This window comes from Garra rufa, chromosome 20, assembly GCF_049309525.1.
Source record: "Garra rufa chromosome 20, GarRuf1.0, whole genome shotgun sequence".
Classification (NCBI taxonomy): domain Eukaryota; kingdom Metazoa; phylum Chordata; class Actinopteri; order Cypriniformes; family Cyprinidae; genus Garra; species Garra rufa.
Genome location: NC_133380.1, coordinates 8833826 through 8854753, shown reverse-complemented (window position 1 = coordinate 8854753; position 20928 = coordinate 8833826). Strand labels below are relative to the sequence as shown.

Genomic DNA, 20928 nt, shown 5'->3' with positions numbered 1-20928 from the left:
TAAAAATCTCAGCCATGTAGCTTAATCAAAGCTTTAATGGCATGTCAGCATTTATCATTTCGATTCTGAATGTTAAAAGAGATCGAAATGATAGGAAAATTAACGAATATAAACGAATAATGTCCGAAGAAGATGTCCTCTCCAGGTCACCGTACAAACGAGTCATTCGGGCTTAGAGCGATGTTTGCTGCCGCTTCAGTTCAGTGCTTTACATGACTGCCCCCTACTGATCATGTCTTTCCTATGTCATTGTATTTTCCGTGTTCCCTTGGAATACACCGGCGTCACGCGAGACCACTTTACTTCCCGCGCGCATTTTAAATGGCCAGATCTGTATATAATCATATATTATTTACACTGTATTATTTATTATTTAATGGTTTTATTCGGCAAGCAAGTGACAGTAAAGACATTTATAATCTTACCAAAGACTTCAATTTAGAGGTCTCTGTGCCGATATTATATCAGTATCGGTCAATCAAAACCGATATGCTGGTAAAATAATTTACAAGCATTTATACAGTTTTTGTCAGAGCTGTTTTTTCTTAATTTTGACATCAATTTTCATTTTTACACCAGACATATATATCGGTTCAAAATCTTGGTTATCGGTCTACTTCATCTGTAATAATTGGTATCGGTCATTTTCAAAAACGATTTGCCGATAAAATAATTGAATAGCTTTTAAAGAAAATATTTGTCAGAACCAGCGTTATTCTTAATTTTGACATCAATTTTCATTTTTACACCACACATACATATTGGTTATCGGTCTACATGATCTGTAATAATCGGTATCGGTTATTTTTAAAACCGATTTGCCAATAAAATAATTTTAAAGCATTTAAAGAAAGTTTTTGCCAAAATCCTTGTTATTCTTAATTTTGACATTAATTTTAATTTTTACACCAGACATAATAATCGGTTATTGGTTTACTTGATCTGTAATAATCGGTATTAGTCATTTTCAAAAACCATTTGCCAATAAAATAATTTAAAAGCATTTAAAGAAAGTTTGTTAGAGCCCTTGTTATTCTTAATTTTGACATTAATTTTCATTTTTACACCAGACATCTATATCAGTTCAAAATGGCGTTTATCAGTCTACTTGATCTGTAAAAATCAGTCATGGTAATTTTTAAAACTGATTTGGCAATAGAATTTAAAAAAACTTTAAAGAAAGTTTTTTTTTGTCGGAGCCCTTGTTATTTTTAATTTTGACATAAATTTTTTACATCAGACATATATATCGGTTCAAAATTTTGGTTATCAGACTACTTGATCTGTAATAATTGGTATTGGTCATTTTCAAAACCGATTTGCCGTTAAAATAATTTAAAATCATTTAAAGAAAGTTTTTGTCAGAGCCCTTGTTATTCATTTATATCGGTTTAAAATATCGGTTATCAGTCTACATGATCTGTAAAAATCGGTAATGGTAATTTTTAAAACTGATTTGGCGATATAATAATTTAAAAACCTTTAAAGAAAGTTTTTTGTCAGAGCCCTTGTTATTCTTAATTTTGACATAAATTTTCATTTTTACATCAGACATATATATCGGTTCAGAATATTGGTTATCAGTCTACTTGATCTGTAATAATTGGTATCGGTCATTTTCAAAACCGATTTGTTGTTAAAATAATTAAATAGCTTTTAAAGAAAACATTTGTCAGAACCAGTGTTATTCTTAATTTTGACATCAATTTTCATTTTTTATACCAGACATATATATCAGTTCCAAATATTGGTTATCTGTAATAATCTGTATCTGTCATTTTCAAAACCAATTTGCCAATAAAATAATTTTAAAGCATTTTATATATTGGTTCAAATATTCTATCCGTATAAAATGCTGAAAAATAAATGTATCAGTAGTAAATAATAAATGAGCAGCATATTAGAATGATTTCTGAAGGATCATGCGACACTAAAAACTAAAGTTATGATGCTGTAAATTCATCTTTGCAACACAGAAATAAATTACATTTATTATACATTAAAATTATTTCACAATATTACTGTTTTTACAGCATTTTTGATCAAATAAGCATAGCCTTCGTCAGCATAAGAGACTTACTGACCCCAAACTTTTAAAAAGTAGTGTACATTAATGTTGACAGAAGTTAAACACACCTGCCCCTTGAAAGTAACAGGTAGCGTGCATTTTTCCGATGAAAAGCTCCAAACCGATGATGGCGTAGATAATGATGACGAACAGAACCAGCAGGGCGATGTGGAGGAGAGGAACCATGGCTTTAATGATGGAGTTCAGCACCACCTGTAAACCTAAGAGTATGCAAAACTACGTAAAAACTCATGACTGTGTACATGGATGCATTAAAGTCCAAACTTTTACATCTAACTTGTATTGCATACACGCAGACACACATTAGCGTCTGTAGGGCATTGAGTTTGACAGCTTGTTCTTAGAGAACGTTCCTGAGGGGATGCAACAAGGAATGCTGCGCTTTTCCTGCCATATGGCCACATCATGCGCCATCTCTCACCCAACATCCACCCCTCTGCGGGGGTCCGGCGCTCCGAGGAATCAGAAGGGGATGCTGTCAAAGTGCCTTATGATTAGTGCTGTGGAAGACTGCATATTTCTTGAAATCGAATAGTTCGGGGCTGTCTGAATGACCAGTCGACTAATCAGTCTTAACTAGAAGCATTTTTTTTAGAAAATGACTGATCGTTTTGGTAGATAAGACCCCTCTTCCTTGGCTGGGATTGTGTGAAGCTGCGTTGAAACTGCAATTTGGACCTTCAACCCTTTGGCTCCCATTGAAGACCAATCCTAGAAAAATCTAGGATTGTTTTCCTCAAAAATTTGCAAAATTTCTGCAATTTCTGCAATGATGCATCTAACGATGATACCACCACAATAGCAATTTAGATTACAGTACATATAGACTGAAAACGGTGGTAAACAACAATTGTACTCTTAAAGAGCTATTTCTACCTGAAAACTAATTGTTTTGTTGGTATAGATTATTGTATATTGCTTGGTTCAGAGATAAATAAACCCAGTTAAATTAGATGTTACCATTCTTTTCAGTGTACAGTAGCACTGCAAATCAATTAGTCGCGATTAATCGGTTCAAAACAAAAGTTTGTTTGTATACTATGTGTTTCTACTGTGTATATTTATTATGTACATATAAATACACACATACAGTATGCAAACGTAAACTTTTTTTAATCAATTAAATCGCGACTAATTGTTTTACAGCTCTAGTACAGTGCATAGAGAAAGTATTCACAGCGCTTCACTTTTTCCACATTTTGTTATGTTACAGCCTTTTTCCAAAACGGATTAAATTAATTATTTTCCTCCAAATTCTATAAAACCCCACAATGACAAATTGAAACAAGTTTGTTTTAAATTTTTACAAATTTATTTAAAAAAAATAAAATAATCACATGTACATAAGTATTCACAGCTTTTGCCATGTCACTCAAAATTGAGCTCAGGAACATCCTGTTTCCACTGACCATCCTTGACACAAATCAAGCCATGAAATCCAAGGAATTGTCTGTAGACCTCTAAGACAGAATGTTATCGAGGCACAGATCTGGGAAAGGGTACAGAAAAATTTCTGTATCATTGAAGGTTCCAATGAGCACCGTGGCCTCCATCATCCATAAATGGAAGGAGTATGGAACCACAAGGACTCTTTCTAGAGTGGGCCACCCGGCCAAACTAAGTGATCAGGGGAGAAGGGCCTGAGTCAGGGAGGTGACTAAGAACCCGATGGACACACTGAAAGAGCTCCAGCATTTCTCTGCGGAGAGAGGAGAGCCGTCCAGAAGAACAACCATCTCTGCAGCACTCCATCAATCAGGCCTGTAAGGTACAGTGGCCAGAGAGAAGCCACTTCTCAGTGAAAGGCACATGACAGCTCACCTGGAGTTTGTCAAAAGGCAACTTAAGGAATCTTAGACCATGAGAAACAAAAGACTGAACTCGTTGACTTGAATGCCAAGTGTCTTGTCTGGAGGAAACCAGGCACCGCTCATCACCTGGCCAATACCAAGCCAACAGTAAAGCATGGCGGTGGTAGTCTCATGCAGTGGTGGTGTTTTTCAGTGGTAGGAACTGGGAGGCTAGTCAGGATTGAGGGGAAGATGTATCCAGCAATTTACAGAGACATCCTTGATGAAAACCTGCTCCAGAGCACTCTGGACCTCAGACTGGGGCGACGGTTTATCTTTTACCAGGACAACAACCCTAAGCACACAGCTAAAATCACAAAGAAGTGGCTATAGGACAAATCTGTGAATGTCCTTGAGTGGCCCAGCCAGAGCCTAGACTTGAACCCGACTGAACATCTTTAGAAATATGATCTCTATCACCTACAGACATGGGCAAAAGTTTTGAGAATTACATAAATATTGGAAATTGGAAAAGTTGCTGCTTAAGTTTTTATAATTGCAATTTGCATATACTCCAGAATGTTATGAAGAGTGATCAGATGAATTGCATAGTCCTTCTTTGCCATGAAAATTAACTTAATCCCGAAAAAAACTTTCCAATGCATTTCATGGCTGTCATTAGAGGACCTGCTGAGATCATTTCAGTAATCGTCTTGTTAACTCAGGTGAGAATGTTGACGAACACAAGGCTGGAGATCATTATGTCAGGCTGATTGGGTTAGAATGGCAGACTTGACATGTTAAAAGGAGGGTGATGCTTGAAATCATTGTTCTTCCATTGTTAACCATGGTGACCTGCAAAGAAACGCGTGCAGCCATCATTGCCTTGCATAAAAATGGCTTCACAGGCAAGGATATTGTGGCTACTAAGATTGCACCTAAATCAACAATTTATAGGATCATCAAGAACTCCAAGGAAAGAGGTTCAATTCTTGTTAAGGCGGCTTCAGGGCGTTCAAGAAAGTCCAGCAAGCGCCAGGATCGTCTCCTAAAGAGGATTCAGCTGCGGGATCGGAGTGCCACCAGTGCAGAGCTTGCTCAGGAATGGCAGCAGGCAGGTGTGAGCGCATCTGCACGCACAGTGAGGCCAAGACTTTTGGAAGATGGCCTGGTGTCAAGAAGGGCAGCAAAAAAGCCACTTCTCTCCAAAAAAAACATCAGGGACAGATTGATCTTCTACAAAAAGTATGGCGAATGGACTGCTGAGGACTGGGGCAAAGTCATATTCTCCGATGAAGCCTCTTTCCGATTGTTTGGGGCATCTGGAAAAAGGCTTGTCCAGAGAAGAAAAGGTGAGCACTACCATCAGTCCTGTGTCATGCCAACAGTAAAGCATCCTGAGACCATTCATGTGTGGGGTTGCTTCTCATCCAAGGGAGTGGGCTCACTCACAATTTTGCCCAAAAACACAGCCATGAATAAAGAATGGTACCAAAACACCCTCCAGCAGCAACTTCTTCCAACAATCCAACAACAGTTTGGTGAAGAACAATGCATTTTCCAGCACGATGGAGCACCGTGCCATAAGGCAAAAGTGATAACTAAGTGGCTCGGGGACCAAAATGTTGAAATTTTGGGTCCATGGCCTCGAAACTCCCCAGATCTTAATCCCATTGAGAACTTGTGGTCAATCCTCAAGAGGCGGGTGGACAAACAAAAACCCACTAATTCTGACAAACTCCAAGAAGTAATTATGAAAGAATAGGTAGCTATCAGTCAGGATTTGGCCCAGAAGTTGATTGAGAGCATGCCCAGTCGAATTGCAGAGGTCCTGAAAAAGAAGGGCCAACACTGCAAATACTGACTCTTTGCATAAATGTCATGTAATTGTCGATAAAAGTCTTTGAAACGTATGAAGTGCTTGTAATTATATTTCAGTACATCACAGAAACAACTGAAACAAAGATCTAAAAGCAGTTTAGCAGCAAACTTTGTGAAAACTAATATTTGTGTCAATCTCAAAACTTTTGGCCACGACTGTACACTCCCCATCCAACCTGTTGGAGCTTGAGAGGTACTGCAAAGAATGGGAGAAACTACCCAAAAATAGGTGTGCCAAGCTTGTAGCATACTCAAAAAGACTTGCCAAAGATGCTTCAACAAGGTACTGAGAAAAGTCAGTTTTTTTTAATATAAATTTGCAAAGATTTGTTAACTTCTTTCATGTTGTCATTATGGGGTATTGTTTGTGGAATTTGGAGGAAAATAAATGAATTTAATCCATTTTGGAGTAAAGGTCCTTGCACAGTGAGTCCGAAATGTTTGCACATTAAAAAAAAATACCTCATGTTATGTCAATCACAAACTTTCTCCAAACTTTCATCGTCATAAAAAAAATTCTGGTCAGGTTTGATATTCCGCATTTTCACATCTGTAGCAAGCATTTTAATATTAGGAAAGGGTGACGAATATAAAAAAAAACTATGAAAATTTCAGACTCGATGTGCAATGACCCTTAAGGCTGTATCATAAAATGTAGAAACAAATTAAGCGCAGATGCACTGTACTTGCTATAATTGAAGCCCATAACAACTTTAAAAAGGTGACTACTATTAGGAAATATATTATTAGTAACACCTAATGACGAATTATTTTTTTTAACTCACTGGGCACTCCTGAGACCAGGCGAAGTGGGCGCAGCACTCGGAAGGCTCTGAGGGCTTTGACATCGAAACCTCCTGGTTTCCCTCCATGGCCGTGAGCGGCCTGGTGGTTTCCAATAACTTCCTTTTCCCCATCTTTGGTCAAAATTTCCAAGACAACACTAAACAATCTGGGGGAAAAACAAACAAACTGGTGAACACCCTGAAGAACATTTTGTAAAACATTCATTTGTCATTAATTGTAATAATCCAGTGAGATTTTGTTTGCAAAAGGAGTCTGAAAACAGCCAGCGTTCCACACAGAGATCCGACATGAAGAGAATGACATGAAGAAACAGAAAAAAACTAAAGAACTTTGGCAACGTCTCCAAGAAGCTTCAAGAATCCTACCTGCAAAGCTACCTAAAAAAAAATGTGCAAGTGAACCTAGAGCAAAAGATGCTTTAAATGCAAAGGATGGTCACACCAAATGTTGATTTAATTTAGTTAATAGAAGTTAATTGATAAGAAAAATGCATTTATGACATTATTTTTGACCATATTCTCATTTAATAGAATTTTTACATAAGTGCCTAAATCTTTTAACAGTACTGTAGCTTTGTAGTTAGGTTTCTTGAAGCATCTTGGAGACGTTGCCACAGTTCTTCAGGATTTGGAAATATAAACTGATATTTCCTTCTGACACACTACAGCAAAAGATAGAAATAACCATTTTTTAGCTGGTGAAAATACTAATGTTCTAATAATTTTGGCCACCACATATATTTTTTGCTATTATTTTGCAGTGTATAATCTTTTTTCTTCACTATATTCGGAAGAAAAAAATACAAAGCTGTCAGAGTCAGCAAGATTTTGTCATGTTTTTGCATTAATTTGAATAAAAAAAAATACAGTAAAAACAGTAATATAGTGAAATATTATTACAATTTAAAATGACCATTTTCTTTTTCAATATATTTTAAAATGTACTTTATTCCTGTGATGCAAAGCTGAATTTTCAGCATCATTACTCCAGTCTTCAGTGTCACATGATCCTTCAAAAATCATTCTAGTGTTCTAATAATTTTGGCCACCACATATATATTTTTGCTATTATTTTGCAGTGTATAATTTTTTTTCTTCAATATATTCAGAAGAAAAGAATACAAAACTGTCAGGGTCAGCAAGATTTTGTCATGTTTTTGAAAGTCTTGTATGGTCACCAAACCTACATTAATTTGATTTAAAAAAAAAATAGTAAAAACAGTAATATTGTAAAATATTACTACAATTTAAAATAACTCTTTTCTATTTCAGTATATTTAAAATTTTAATTTATGTCTGTGGTGCAAAGCTGAATTTTCAGCATCATTCCTCCAGTCTCCAGTCACATGATCCTTCAAAAATCATTCTAGTGTTCTAATAATTTGTCACCACATATATTTTTGCTATTATTTTGCAGTGTATAATCTTTTTTCTTCACTATATTCGGAAGAAAAAAATACAAAGAGTCAGCAAGATTTTGTCATGTTTTTGCATTAATTTGAATTAAAAAAAATACAGTAAAAACAGCAATATAGTGAAATATTATTACAATTTAAAATGACCATTTTCTTTTTCAGTATATTTTAAAATGTACTTTATTCCTGTGATGCAAAGCTGAATTTTCAGCATCATTACTCCAGTCTTCAGTGTCACATGATCCTTCAAAAATCATTCTAATGTTCTAATAATTTTGGCCACCACATATATATTTTTGCTATTATTTTGCAGTGTATAATCTTTTTTCTTCAATATATTCAGAAGAAAAGAATACAAAACTGTCAGGGTCAGCAAGATTTTGTCATGTTTTTGAAAGTCTTGTATGGTCACCAAACTTACATTAATTTGATTTTTTTTAAATAGTAAAAACAGTAATATTGTAAAATATTACTACAATTTAAAATAACTCTTTTCTATTTCAGTATATTTAAAATTTTAATTTATGTCTGTGGTGCAAAGCTGAATTTTCAGCATCATTCCTCCAGTCTCCAGTCACATGATCCTTCAAAAATCATTCTAGTGTTCTAATAATTTGTCACCACATATATTTTTGCTATTATTTTGCAGTGTATAATCTTTTTTCTTCACTATATTCGGAAGAAAAAAATACAAAGAGTCAGCAAGATTTTGTCATGTTTTTGCATTAATTTGAATAAAAAAAATACAGTAAAAACAGTAATATAGTGAAATATTATTACAATTTAAAATGACCATTTTCTTTTTCAGTATATTTTAAAATGTACTTTATTCCTGTGATGCAAAGCTGAATTTTCAGCATCATTACTCCAGTCTTCAGTGTCACATGATCCTTCAAAAATCATTCTAGTGTTCTAATAATTTTGGCCACCACATATATATTTTTGCTATTATTTTGCAGTGTATAATCTTTTTTCTTCAATATATTCAGAAGAAAAGAATACAAAACTGTCAGGGTCAGCAAGATTTTGTCATGTTTTTGAAAGTCTTGTATGGTCACCAAACCTACATTAATTTGATTAAAAAAAAATAAAAAAAATAGTAAAAACAGTAATATTGTAAAATATTACTACAATTTAAAATAACTCTTTTCTATTTCAGTATATTTAAAATTTTAATTTATGTCTGTGGTGCAAAGCTGAATTTTCAGCATCATTCCTCCAGTCTCCAGTCACATGATCCTTCATAAATCATTCTAGTGTTCTAATAATTTGTCACCACATATATTTTTGCTATTATTTTGCAGTGTATAATCTTTTTTCTTCACTATATTCGGAAGAAAAAAATACAAAGAGTCAGCAAGATTTTGTCATGTTTTTGCATTAATTTGAATTAAAAAAAATACAGTAAAAACAGCAATATAGTGAAATATTATTACAATTTAAAATGACCATTTTCTTTTTCAGTATATTTTAAAATGTACTTTATTCCTGTGATGCAAAGCTGAATTTTCAGCATCATTACTCCAGTCTTCAGTGTCACATGATCCTTCAAAAATCATTCTAGTGTTCTAATAATTTTGGCCACCACATATATATTTTTGCTATTATTTTGCAGTGTATAATCTTTTTTCTTCACTATATTCGGAAGAAAAAAATACAAAGAGTCAGCAAGATTTTGTCATGTTTTTGCATTAATTTGAATAAAAAAAATACAGTAAAAACAGTAATATAGTGAAATATTATTACAATTTATAATGACCATTTTCTTTTTCAGTATATTTTAAAATGTACTTTATTCCTGTGATGCAAAGCTGAATTTTCAGCATCATTACTCCAGTCTTCAGTGTCACATGATCCTTCAAAAATCATTCTAGTGTTCTAATAATTTTGGTCACCACATATATTTTTGCTATTATTTTGCAGTGTATAATCTTTTTTCTTCACTATATTCGGAAGAAAAAAATACAAAGAGTCAGCAAGATTTTGTCATGTTTTTGCATTAATTTGAATAAAAAAAATACAGTAAAAACAGTAATATAGTGAAATATTATTACAATTTATAATGACCATTTTCTTTTTCAGTATATTTTAAAATGTACTTTATTCCTGTGATGCAAAGCTGAATTTTCAGCATCATTACTCCAGTCTTCAGTGTCACATGATCCTTCAAAAATCATTCTAGTGTTCTAATAATTTTGGTCACCACATATATTTTTGCTATTATTTTGCAGTGTATAATCTTTTTTCTTCACTATATTCGGAAGAAAAAAATACAAAGAGTCAGCAAGATTTTGTCATGTTTTTGCATTAATTTGAATAAAAAAAATACAGTAAAAACAGTAATATAGTGAAATATTATTACAATTTATAATGACCATTTTCTTTTTCAGTATATTTTAAAATGTACTTTATTCCTGTGATGCAAAGCTGAATTTTCAGCATCATTACTCCAGTCTTCAGTGTCACATGATCCTTCAAAAATCATTCTAGTGTTCTAATAATTTTGGTCACCACATATATTTTTGCTATTATTTTGCAGTGTATAATCTTTTTCTTCACTATATTCAGAAGAATATAAGTTATAATACAGTAATGTAAAAGATGGTTACATTCTTTGAAAATAATATAAAAACTGCTTTATAAAAATAGTTTATAATCTTAATCTAAAGTAGCAGGATTATCAAAATATCAAAACATCTTCGGATTATAACATAGATAAACCACTTTGAGCATCACATGTCAGCATGACCTTTCATGAAAGTGCCAAAATATAAACAGCAAGAGATTGAATCTGAACAACATCAGGCGGCATCATCTGCTGCACACATGATAAAAAGCAGCATGTGATGACCTGAAATGACCATGATGGACATCTGAATAATAATGCACTCCAGGACCTCAACAACAGCAGATAAGACGTATTTGTATTTTATTATCATAATTATAAAGCCTTATTAATGCCTGTGTGTTGTCCTTTAAAGAGTGACTATACCTATCTGTGAGTGTTCTTGGCTAATCTTCAGCTACAGAGGGGCTGCTGAGCAGGAGCTAAAGATCAAGAGCGACAGAGAGTTGGGTAGGTGAAGAGAGAGAGCGAGACAGCTCTTCTGCATGAGGCGAACTGATCGAAATGTGACCTAGCTACCCAGTGGACTGTGTGTGTATGAGTGAGATAGAGATGCTGATGAGGAAATACAGAGGAAGATGAGGAGAGTGTACACAGTATGAGATGATCTACGAAGATGCCAACAAGACAGTGTCGAGAGATACAGATGTAGAAGTGGGCCGAACAGTTAGGGCTGTTTCATATCACACGCATAAGGTGTGTTTTATTTTTTTAATTTACACACACTTTTTATTTAGTAAAATGACACAATGACTTCAGATGACTATTAAAAAATCATTACATTTTTACAAAACTGTCAGGGTCGGCAAGATTTTGTCAGTCTCATACGGTCACCAAGCCTGAATTAATTTGATAAAAAAAAACAGTAAAATCAGTAATATTGTGAAATATTATTACAATTTAATATAACCCATTTCTATTTCAGTATGTTTTAAAATGTAATTTATTTTTATGATGCAAAGCTGAATTTTTCACCATCATTACTCCAGTCTTCAGTCACATGATCCTTCAAAAAATCATTCTATGCTGATTTGCTGCTCAAGAAACATTTATTATTATTAATAATGTTGAAAACAGGTGTGCTGCTTAATATTTTTATGAAAACTTAGGCATTTTAACCTCATTTATTTGAAATAGAACTATTTTTTTACATTATAAATACATCCTTGCAGAATAAAAGTTGGTCCCACTTTACATTAGGTGGCCTTAACTACTATGTACTTACATTTAAATTAATCATTTGGTACAATGTACTTATTGTGTACATACATGTTTTTACATTGTACTTATCTTTTTAAAAAAACCTATATGTAATTACATTTGTAATTAATTTCTGTAATTACCACTGTTGACCCATCCCTTACACCCTAACCCACCCTTAAACCTACCCATACCACCAAACTTGTCCCTAACCTTACCCATATCCCACCTTAATAGAAGCAAAAGTGTTTTGCAATGCAATATGGCCACATTAAGTACATTGTACTTATTATTTGATGCAAGTACACAATAGTTAAGGCCACCTAATATAAAGTGTGACCTAAAAGTTTTTTTTTTTGTATTGTTACTAGTTTTCTTTAAAAGTAGTATCGAATAAGCCAATCCATAAAAAAACGCAATTACTTCAATAGCATAGACATATGTATAAATTATATGCATGTTAACATGATTTAAGTGAAACCCTTACTAACCTTTCTGTGTAAATTCATATTCATTTTTACAACTTCGAAAAACCATACAACTACTGCAAAACAGAACAATTTTAGAGCTCAAATAATAAAACGGTTTTATTAAAAGAATTAAAGTGTATTCATAAAATTAAATGCGTCACAATTCTGCTTTTAAATCCTCGAGAAATTGCTTTCAACATTGATTTAATCGACATTATGCTACAGATCCTGTTGATCAAGAATGTTCCTTTAATTATTATTTGAATGTAAATGAGGTCTCACTCTTCATGTAAATTAGATTTCATGAATATCAAGTTGTACATAATTCTCAAACGGCACACTCTCAATAACCACTGCATAATTTAGAGAAATTATTAAAGCAAATGCTCAGTGTAGTACAATAGTGTCAGTTTTGAACGTATGTTGCTCCATTTTTTAAAACAGATCAATATTTTATATAATAATATTACTCAACTACCAGCGTTAATTTTGACAGCACATTCTGAAATAGTCAGTCTTTTGGACTACATATTTTAGACTTCTGAATTGTTTTAGTTTTAGTCTAGTTTTAGTCAACTAAATATCATAAGACTTTATCTGCAGTAGATTTAGTCGGCTAAAATCGAATGTGTTTATTTACAGTGTAATGCATTTTTAAGCCTTTCTCTTAAATGATCAAACTCATTGTATAGATTGGTTTTAAGGTTTTATCATGATAGACACAGATTTAACTGCTGATTTAAAGGTGCCATAGAATGGAAAACTGTATTTACCTTGGCATAGTTGAATAATAACAGTTCTGTACATGGACATGGCATACTGTAAGTCTCAAATACCATTGTTTCCTCCTTCTTATTTAATACTGGTGTTTGCAAAACCACTGAAAAATAGGTCAATCCTAACATAACTGCGACTATTATGTAATAGTCTCGGGATCATTAATAGTTACGCCCCCAACATTTGCATAGCCCAATCATCAGAAGTTCTGCAGCTAGGCTATTGTGAAAAAACAAAGCAAGGACAATAGCAAAAATGGCAGATCACAGGAATAAATGTTATGTTCCAGGTTGTGCAGGAGATGTTAAGTGCAGGGATGGGTTGGTGTCTGTACTCAGAAAGCAACAAATAAGGTGTTTCTAATAAAATAAGGCGAGTCACTAAGGGAACACGGTTAGCTTCTTGCTAGCGCTAGCCTGTTACATCGCAGTACATAAGATTTCACTTACCACATGAACAGAGTAAGGAGAGATGACGATGGCGAATGATTTACAGATCCTGAGCATCACTAACAAGCATCTAAACTTGTCAAATGTGGTAAGTACTGCCGCTGTAGTATAACGTTACAAAGAGCACGTGCCATTGCCGATCTCAAAAGTGAAACTAAAAAGTTATTGTGCATTCAAAACGGCAGTTTCAATGCCCCGCATATTAATCGCGGCTCCAGCTCTGTAATTAAATATATTAATATATTTTCCTCCATGTGTTTCCTTACTGCTGTGTGAGAGCGAGCCGCTCTGTGAGATAGCCAATCATAGCAGAGCTCCTCATTATTATTCAGGAACCTTCCAAATAAGGTAATAACAGACCATTTCATTCTAGGGACAAATCCTAGGGTTGTAAATGGATTTGTAAAACCGTTTCTGGAGAATTTCTGCCCTTGCCAAAGCCATATACCTTCTATGTAGATATCAGAGAACAATTTAAAATATGTGACCCTGGACCACAAAACCAGTCTTAAGTCGCTGGGGTTTGTTTGTAGCAATAGCCAAAAATACATTGCATGGGTCAAAATTTTTGATTTTTCTTTTATGCCAAAAATCATTGAGAAATTAAGTAAAGTTCATGTTCCATGAAGATTTTTTGTAAAATTTCTACTGTAAACATATCAAAATGTAATTTTTGATTTGTAATATGCATTGTTAAGAACCTAATTTGGACAACTTTAAAGGTGATTTTCTCAGTCTTTTTGATTTTTTTGCATCCTCAGATTTCTGATTTCAAATAGATGTATCTCAGCCAAATATTGTCCGATCCTAACAAACCATACATCAATAGAAAGCTTATTTATTGAGCTTTCATATGATGTATAAATCTCAGTTTTGTCAAATTTAACCTTATGACTGGTTTTGTGGTCCAGGGTCACATATTGTATAAATGCATTCTATGGCACCTTTAAGATTTGTACTTATGATTTTTCTCCATAACCCGGAACAACAGGTTTAAGGTCCAAATTGCAGTTTCAATGTGGCTTCAAAGGGTTCTACACAATCCCACTCAAGAAATAAGAGCATTATGTAGCAAAAAAAAAAAAAAAAGATTTTTTTTTTAACGCTGATGCTGGAAAGATCATGTGCGGTTAGTTCTCTTCATCTGTGTTAAAAAAGTTAGGGTAGGGTGAAAAACTCTTTAAAAATCGCATTTTCTCCTCCAACTTTAAAATTGTCCAACATCGTTGTTTTACCTTTTTTCGTAAACGGAGGTTGACTTTCTTTGCACGTTCGCTTTGTAAACGCCAAGTCGGTATTTCTGCCTAATGTGTGAAGTCGAGCTAGTGCAAGATGAGCATTTTTGGTCAAAAATATATACATTTTATCTTTTTTTTAAGAAAATTACCAATCGTTTCACTATGTAAGACCTTTATTCCTGGGCTGGGATCGTGTAGAGCTCTTTGACGCTGCAATTTGGACCTTCAACCCATTGATCCCGATTGAAGTCCACTATATAGAGAAAAGTCCTTGAATGTTTTCATCAAAAAACTAATTTCAACTGAAGAAAGACATAAACATCTTGGATTCAATTTTCAAGAATTTTTTATTCTGCAAGTGAACTAATCCTTCAAAGCAAACGCTCAGTGTAGTAACCCAGAGAGTGCTTCATGTTCTGTATAGAGACGCAGTTGTGTCACGCAGCACAAGCGCTGTCAGTGTGAAAGCACAACGTGATCCTGATGGTGCAGTTACGCTGCTTTTGCTTTTGCTTACACACTGCTTATGCATGCGCTATGAACCAGGCCTGAGGCACGGACAAAAGAGAAACAGCTTTTTTTCTTCCTCATTTTATCTTTAGGCTTCTGCATCCTTTTTAGGTTGATACAGTAGAAAGCGACATGAAAATAAAACATTTAAACAAAAAAGCAGCCAGAGGAGGTTGAGGATTCTTCCTCATCTACTAAAAATAAAAGAACAGTTGATATATAGCAACTAAGGCTGAAAAAAGGACACTGGAAGAGTAGGTCTCCAGCAAATGTGGTTTTTGAATATAAATATATTTCATCTGAGAATAAAGAGTGAGTAATACAGTGCATGATGAGCTCTAATCTAAAATCAGGAAATGCTCCATAGAGGCTGGTATAATGAGACAGTATAGAGAAAGACAGCAGCTCAGGTCTTTTCTGGGTCATATAGCCGCATGAGGAGCGTGTGAGTGTGTGCGTGTGTTGGAAGTTGAGGAGAAGGTGAAGTGCCTCAAAGGAGGAAAATTTGTGAAAGTGACATTTCAGAAGATGATCGAATAAAGAACGAACCAGAAAGAGAAAGGAAAAGAGAAATTGATTTCTGACGAATCATATGACTCTGAAGACTGGCGTAATGATGCATTAGGAGTGAACTACATTTTGAAATATGTGACCCTGGACCACAAAACCAGTCATAAGGTTAAATTTTACAAAACTGAGATATATACCTCATATGAACGCTCAATAAATAAGCTTTCTATTGATGTATGGTTTGTTATGATAGGACAATATTTGGCCGAGATACATCTATTTGAAAATCTGGAATCTGAGGATGCAAAAAATCAAAATACTGAGAAAATCACCTTTAAAGTTGTCCAAATTAAGTTCTTAACAATGCATATTACTAATCAAAAATTACATTTTGATATATTTATAGTAGGAATTTTACAAAAAATCTTCATGGAACATGATCTTTACTTAATTTCCTAACGTTTTTTGGCATAAAAGAAAAATCAATAATTTTGACCCATACAATGTATTTTTGGCTATTGCTACAAATATACCCCAGCGACTTAAGACGGGTCACATATATTCAAATAGAAAACAGTTCTTTGAGATTGTAATAATATTTTACAATATTCAGAATTCAATTGAAAGGCTCCATGGATGTTAAATGTTCTTCGTGGAACCATAGATGCCAATAATGAATCTTAATTTTTAAAAATGTGGTAAAGCTTTAGAATATAAGCAGATAAAACATACCCTATGACGACAATGACGAAATCCAGCATGTTCCATCCGTTTCGGACATACGCGTTCTGATGCATCACCAAGCCGTACGCTATGATCTTCAGGAAGGTTTCGATAGTGAAAATGATAAGGAAGGCATATTCGACTGTTTCCTGTGGGAGACAGAAGAGGGAGAGAGAGAAATGAATCGATAAGATGAACAACTGCGGAGAGTAAACAATACATTCAAAGAAACATTACAGCTCACTGCCAAGATTGATCTACTCTCCGTCAAACACATACATGCATAAACCTTTTTGGATTTGATCGATCACAAAATCATAACCACAAGAGAACTGAATAACTTTGTGCAGCAAATCTAGGTCTTTCAGTCTTTTCAATCCAGGTGAACACAGTTAGAAAGGACAAAAAAAATCATTTGAGAGTAAAAAACAAGTGAACTAATAGAAAAATAGAAATATAGATTATGATTTGAGTTAATATCTCTGTCTATAGAACTAACACCGTCAACAAATCACTCACTTAAGTTTAAAGAGATTTATAAGGCACATTTATAATAAAGCCTGTAATACAGAAGATTTATAGCTGGAAGTTATCAAAAAGATATAAACTAAGAATTGTGAGATATAAACTCAAAAATCCAAGACATAAATTGATAATTAAAAGTTTAATTTTAGCAATTCACAAAGTTTATAAAAACACGCAAGTGCAAAAAAAAAAAAAAATAAATAAAAAATTTAAAAATAAAAAATAAATAAAAATTTAATTGTGAGATTAAAAAGTCACAATTATGTTTTACAAAAAAAAAAAAAAAAAAAACAGAATTGTGACATGTAAACTCAGATTTCTAAACAAAGAAATAAAACAAAATTGCAACATGTAAACTCAGAACCCTGTAAAAACAGAATTGCGACATGTCAACTCAGAATTTTGGAAAAAAAAATGCATTGTGACAAACTTAACCTATTTTTTAAAAAAGAATTGTGATATATATACATATAATTTATGGAAACAAAAAAACTGGAATTGTGATATGTAACTCAGTATTCTGAAAAAAAGCTGAATTGTGATTATGTAAACTCAGAATCCTGCGAAAGAAATGGAATTGCGATATGTAAACTGAGAATTCTGGGAAAAAAGAATTGTGATATGTAAACTCAGAATTCTAAGGGGCAAAAAAGAATTGCGAGATATTAACTCAGAATTTTGAAAAAAAAAAAGCGATATGTAAACTTAGAATTCAGATAAAGCTAATTTGCGATATGTAAACTGAATCCTGGGAAAGAAATGGAACTGTGACATGAAAACTCAGCAGAATTTCAAGATATAAGCTCAGAATTCTGACAAAAAAAAATAAAAAACAGAATTATGATTTGTAAATATATTTAAATAATGTATATGTAAATAATTTTGCGATATATAAACTTATAATTCTGAGAAAAAAAATTTGACTTATAAACACATGTAAACTCAAAATTCTGGAAAAAAACATAATTGAGACATAAACTTAGAATTTTGGAAAAAAACTTAATTGTAATATGTAAACTCAGAATTCTGAAAAAAAAACTGAATTGTGACGTAAATTTAGAAATCTGGAAAAAAAAATAGAATTGTGATATGTCACTCAGAATTCTAAAAAAAAGAATTGCGATATGTAAACTCAGAATCCTGCAAAAGAAATAGAATTGCGATATGTAAACTGAGAATTCTAGGGGGAAAAATAGAACTGTGATATGTAAATTCAGATATCTGAGGGGGAAAAAAGGAATTGCGAGATATAAACTCAGAATTTTGAAAAAAAATTGCAATGTGTAATCTTAGAATTCTGGAAAAAAAAATAGAACAGTGATATCTCAGAACTCAGAATTCTGAGGGGAAAAAAAAGCAGAATTTTCTAAAAAAAAAAAAAAAAAAACAGATTTGTAAAATTGGAATTGTGAGATAGAAACTCAGAATTTTGAATAAAAAAAAAGAACAGAATTGTAATACGTAAACTCAAAATCCTGGGGGAAAAAAACTGGAATTGCGAAATAGATTTAAAAAAAAAAAAGTTAATTGCGATATGTAAGCTCGGAATTCTGGGGGGAAAACAGAATTGCAAGACATACAATTATCTTTTTTATTCTGTTACTCTACACTTAAATAAAAATAATAATAAAAAAATGTGTTAGTCACATAAAATGAAGATGGATTTTTCAACTTTTTTCGTCAGCTAACCTCTAGAAACATAATAAAAAATAACCCTATATATCATCACACTTTTATTAAAAGTTTATTATTTATTAGCTGTATTAGCATAAACAGATTAATGCCAGCTAAACTGTCATCGAATAAACGTCATGAGGGAAAATATTGCTCCATGTGACTTGCCTTTTAGTTACTCCGCAACACCTCACTAATAGTGCTGCGTTACTAAAACCCAAAGCGTATTGTTTTTGAGGTATTAAAGCACGCGGCTCAGTCGTGGCAGTGGCTAGTGGGTTGTTTTCTGTGCATTGATGGTGTTAGACACAGCCATTTAACTTGTCAAATAGCATCTCTTTATACAAACACACACACAGACTCAAGCTTTCTCCTTTATGTGTGTGTGACAGCTGTGCAAAGGTTGCACAATGAAAGAGGTTTGTTGGTGTTCGTGCGTGTGCGTTTAAGTGTAAGGACATTTGGGAAGCTTTTATACGCTGTGGGCCTCGTTTTGCCAACATTTTACAGACGACTGAATGGAGCACTTAGCCCTGTGTAACAGAGAAAGAGCCTTTTGTTACTGCAGGAGAAGAGTAACCAGGGCTCACTGATCCTGCTACTACAGACACACACAGAGAGAGAGAGAGAGAGAGAGAGAGAGAGATATGAGTGACAGCAGCGGAGAGAAGTCACCGCCGTACTCAATATGAGATATTTACAGGCAATCAAAAACAGATGACACAGAAAAACACATGGCAGAAACAAACAAACTCACTTGCCAAAATTCTAACTTTGTAGTAAACATTTAAAGCATACATCTATTAACTTAAATGATCCCAGCCAAGGAAGAAGGGTCTTATCTAGCGAAACGATTGGCTATTATTTTAAATTACAGTTTGTATACTTTTTAACCCTTAGATGCTCGTCTTGCCTAGCTCTGTCTACAGTCGTGGCCAAAAGTTTTAAGAATTACATAAATATTGGAAATTGGAAAAGTTGCTGCTTAAGTTTTTATAATAGCAATTTGCATATACTCCAGAATGTTATGAAGAGTGATTAGATGAATTGCATAGTCCTTCTTTGCCATGCAAATTAACTTAATCCCGAAAAAAACTTTCCACTGCATTGTTAAGAAGGCTTCAGGGCGTCCGAGAAAGTCCAGCAAGCGCCAGGATCGTCTCCTAAAGAGGATTCAGCTGCGGGATCGGAGTGCCACCAGTGCAGAGCTTGCTCAGGAATGGCAGCAGGCAGTGTGAGCGCATCTGCACGCACAGTGAGGCCAAGACTTTTGGAAGATGGCCTGGTGTCAAGAAGGGCAGCAAAGAAGCCACTTCTCTCCAAAACAACCATCAGGGACAGATTGATCTTCTGCAAAAAGTATGGCGAATGGACTGCTGAGGACTGGGGCAAAGTCATATTCTCCGATGAAGCCTCTTTCCGATTGTTTGGGGCATCTGGAAAAAGGCTTGTCCGGAGAAGAAAAGGTGAGCGCTACCATCAGTCCTGTGTCATGCCAACAGTAAAGCATCCTAAGACCATTCATGTGTGGGGTTGCTTCTCATCCAAGGGAGTGGGCTCACTCACAATTTTGCCCAAAAACACAGCCATGAATAAAGAATGGTACCAAAACACCCTCCAACAGCAACTTCTTCCAACAATCCAACAACAGTTTGGTGAAGAACAATGCATTTTCCAGCACGATGGAGCACCGTGCCATAAGGCAAAAGTGATAACTAAGTGGCTCGGGGACCAAAACGTTGACATTTTGGGTCCGTGGCCTGGAAACTCCCCAGATCTTAAAACTTGTGGTCAATCCTCAAGAGGCGGGTGGACAAACAAAAACCCACTAATTTTGACAAACTCCAAGAAGTGATTATGAAAGAATGGGTTGCTATCAGTCAGGATTTGGCCCAGAAGTTGATTGAGAGCATGCCCAATCGAATTGCAGAGGTCCTGAAAAAGAAGGGCCAACACTGCAAATACTGACTCTTTGCATAAATGTCATGTAATTGTCGATAAAGCCTTTGAAACGTATGAAGTGCTTGTAATTATATTTCAGTACTTCACAGAAACAACTGAAACAAAAATCTAAAAGCAGTTTAGCAGCAAACTTTGTGAAAACGAATATTTGTGTCATTCTCAAAACTTTTGGCCACGACTGTAGATCACTTTGAATACTGGGTCGGTACTTCTGCAGTGATGAAGGACAATTTTAAAGTGAGGAGAAAGTGAGATGGGAGTTTTTTTACCTACCCTAACTGTC

General features: G+C 34.1%; 1 protein-coding gene across 1 annotated transcript in view; it reads right to left on the bottom strand.

Moving 5' to 3' along the window:
• Positions 1–16627, bottom strand: part of LOC141294325 (voltage-dependent L-type calcium channel subunit alpha-1D-like) — a 24146-nt gene extending 7519 nt beyond the window's left edge. The window contains exons 1-3 of the mRNA XM_073826383.1: positions 16494–16627; positions 6546–6712; positions 2137–2289 (exon numbers count right to left, since the gene is read on the bottom strand). Coding sequence (XP_073682484.1) covers positions 2137–2289; positions 6546–6712; positions 16494–16558 — 385 coding nt within the window. The 5' untranslated portion in view covers positions 16559–16627. The remainder of the gene's footprint in view (positions 1–2136; positions 2290–6545; positions 6713–16493) is intronic.
• Between the last annotated feature and the right edge of the window lie 4301 nt (positions 16628–20928).